General features: G+C 44.6%; 1 protein-coding gene across 1 annotated transcript in view; it reads left to right on the forward strand.

Moving 5' to 3' along the window:
- The first annotated feature begins 681 nt into the window (after window positions 1-681).
- Window positions 682-2,629, forward strand: part of LOC138370278 (calphotin-like) — a 40,005-nt gene continuing 38,057 nt past the window's right edge. The window contains exon 1 of the mRNA XM_069334292.1: window positions 682-784. Within this exon, the coding sequence (XP_069190393.1) occupies window positions 682-784 (103 nt within the window). The remainder of the gene's footprint in view (window positions 785-2,629) is intronic.

Below are 2,629 nucleotides of genomic sequence, written 5' to 3' on the forward strand. Positions count from 1 at the left end.
ATGAATGTTTCTGTTAAGAACTGAGGGATGCAGTTTAAATCTCCTCCAGCCTTGTTTTTGGCTTCAGCTGCCATCTGGCAGCGATATCCAAACCAAGGCTGATCAGTGGGCATGGTCACATACTGCGGTTGAGGGATTTGCCTATGCTGGAGGTCCAGTATACGACTGGTGAAAGCGTTTTCATGGCTGTTCACGTCCCCCTGGAGCAAGGCATTCCAATCAGTTACTTCAAGCTCTGAACGTAGGGATGGCCAGTTCCCTCTGTCCCAGAGCCAGGTAGTACGAACAGATTTTTCACCTCGATCTGTCGGGATAGCCAGTGTAGTAAAGATAGTCTGGTGGTCTGAAGAACCAACATATCCCATAGGTCTGCAATGAACAATACTTGCAGGAAAGTCAGTTACGACAGGGTCGAAGGACGAGCCTGACAAGTGGGTAGGAAAGTTCACAGAATTTTCAAGGTTGAAAACTGCTAAGAGTTCATCAAAATTCCTCTGTATAAGATACTGGTTGAGGTCACCAACTATTATAATGTGGTGACAGTTGTGCTGCATTAGCAGAGTCTAGGTTGTCCATCAGGAAGTTGATCGGGGAAGCACCCTGCCATTGAGGTCTGTACATTGCACATAAGAGAATTGAGGTACCAGGATTTAAGCAAATTTTGAAGAATATAATTTCAAGATGACCAGGGATGACCACATCAATGAGTTGAGCATGCACAGATTTGCTGATGCACACTGCAACACCCCCAACTTGACCATGCCTATCTCGGCACAGCCAGGAGGTATAACCGACAATTGTAGCAAAGTTCTCAGGGGTCCTGTTATCTAGAAATGTTTCTAGCACAACAACCACATCAGGGCGATGAGTGTTCACAAAGCTGTGTGTGAGGTCGCCAACATTGGTAATGAAGCCCCTGATGTAGGCAGACAATATGCTGATCGATTGACTCCTCATGTCTGCAAGTTGCTTGAGAAGGCAGCTGTGTATGGTGGCAGATCTCGTAGCTGCTGTGCTGGTGGAGTGTAAATCTGCTGTGCTGAGTAAGGCACAATGATACCTTCAGGGATTGGGTATGGATAGTAAGGATGCTGACGAGTACGAGTATGCACCTAAATTTTAAATTTTTTAAATTTTGCCCCGAGGGGCGAGTTTATTGGGTAGCGCCACTCATCTTGTGAGTGAACATACCGCCATAGCAGAATGAACAACACTTCCCAATAGGAAGAAAACCCGCTGGGTTGTTCATCCTGTCACTTGTACCCAGACACAGCTGGGACTTGCTTAACTGTCTCAAGTGAACAGCTCCTCAAACAAGAAGATTAACATTTATCAACCCTTAAAAGCTTACGTTATCTTGCGAGTGCAAAATGGGGAAATCTTTTAAGAACAGTATCAATATTTGACAAATAGTGTTTTCCTAACTCAAACAATGTGGGGTTTATTATTCTAAACATATTCCTAATGTCTCTCAGTTGTCCACATTCACGTAGATAGTGGTCAAGGCGGTGTCCATCACTCTCACCACAGATTCTGCAACTTCGCTGATCAACTGTTGTTTCCATTCCAAATCTCCATGGATATTTGTATCCAAGACGGATTCTCGCTATTACTGATTCTCTCCCTCGTCGTCCTCCTCTTCGGCCATGGTGATTGGGATTGCCAGCTGCAACCATGTTGTACCATCGTACAGATTCACTGGTTTGTGCTTCTATCCTCCTTTCCTTAGTTACCTTGTCACGGTGATGTTGCCTGATAATACCTCTAATTTGTAGTTGAGTCTTGGGTATGAAGTATTCAATATGGTCTCCTTCAGCGCCTTCAGCAGCCAGCACATCTGCTCGTTCATTCCCACATATTCCAACATGGGAGGGGTTCCACAGAAACTTGATGACTCTTCCCTGATTGGTAAGTACTCTCACAGCTCTCTTAATTTCAGCGACTATTGCAAGATTTTCTGCCTGATTTTTACTTAGGCTTTGCAGTGCTGCTTTTGAATCGGTGCAAATCACTGCACCATTAGTGTTCCGTTCAAGAAACCTTAACGCCATAACAATGGCAGTTAGCTCTGCTTGCGTTGAAGAGGCATAGTTCTCAATATGTGCTTTTTCTTCATTTCTGCGTTGGAAAGTATTATCCTTGATTACCGTGTATGCTGCACCAGCCCTGCCATTGATAGGATTAGATGACCCGTCAGTGTAGATTTGATCTAGTTCATCTCCGGCTTCTTTATAAATTTCCTCGAGATACTTGTGCCTCATTCCTTGTGGTATCATGTTGGATTTTTTCGTTGCCATTTCATTGATAATGATCTTGCATGAGTCATCCTCCCAGGGAGGTAACCTCTCTACAGGCAGGAGCTCACGGGCTTGCTCAAGCAGGTGAAGCTCTTCAAGGTAGCAGACTGCTCTGTGATGCCATTTTTTGCTTCTCCTGTTTCCCCCTGAAGGTAGTACAGAGCTCAGTTTTTTCTTGGCAATATCATTGTAATGGGGATCTCTGGCTATCCTAATTGCAAGCTTAGCATTCAGCTCCTGAATTCTGCTTTTAACACTGGGAAGGGACAACTCCTCTCGTAGATTTGACTTTTGGAAGGTCTTGGAACTCCAAGAATGATTGTCATGGCTTC

This window comes from Procambarus clarkii, chromosome 31 (assembly GCF_040958095.1).
Source record: "Procambarus clarkii isolate CNS0578487 chromosome 31, FALCON_Pclarkii_2.0, whole genome shotgun sequence".
Lineage (NCBI taxonomy): Eukaryota > Metazoa > Arthropoda > Malacostraca > Decapoda > Cambaridae > Procambarus > Procambarus clarkii.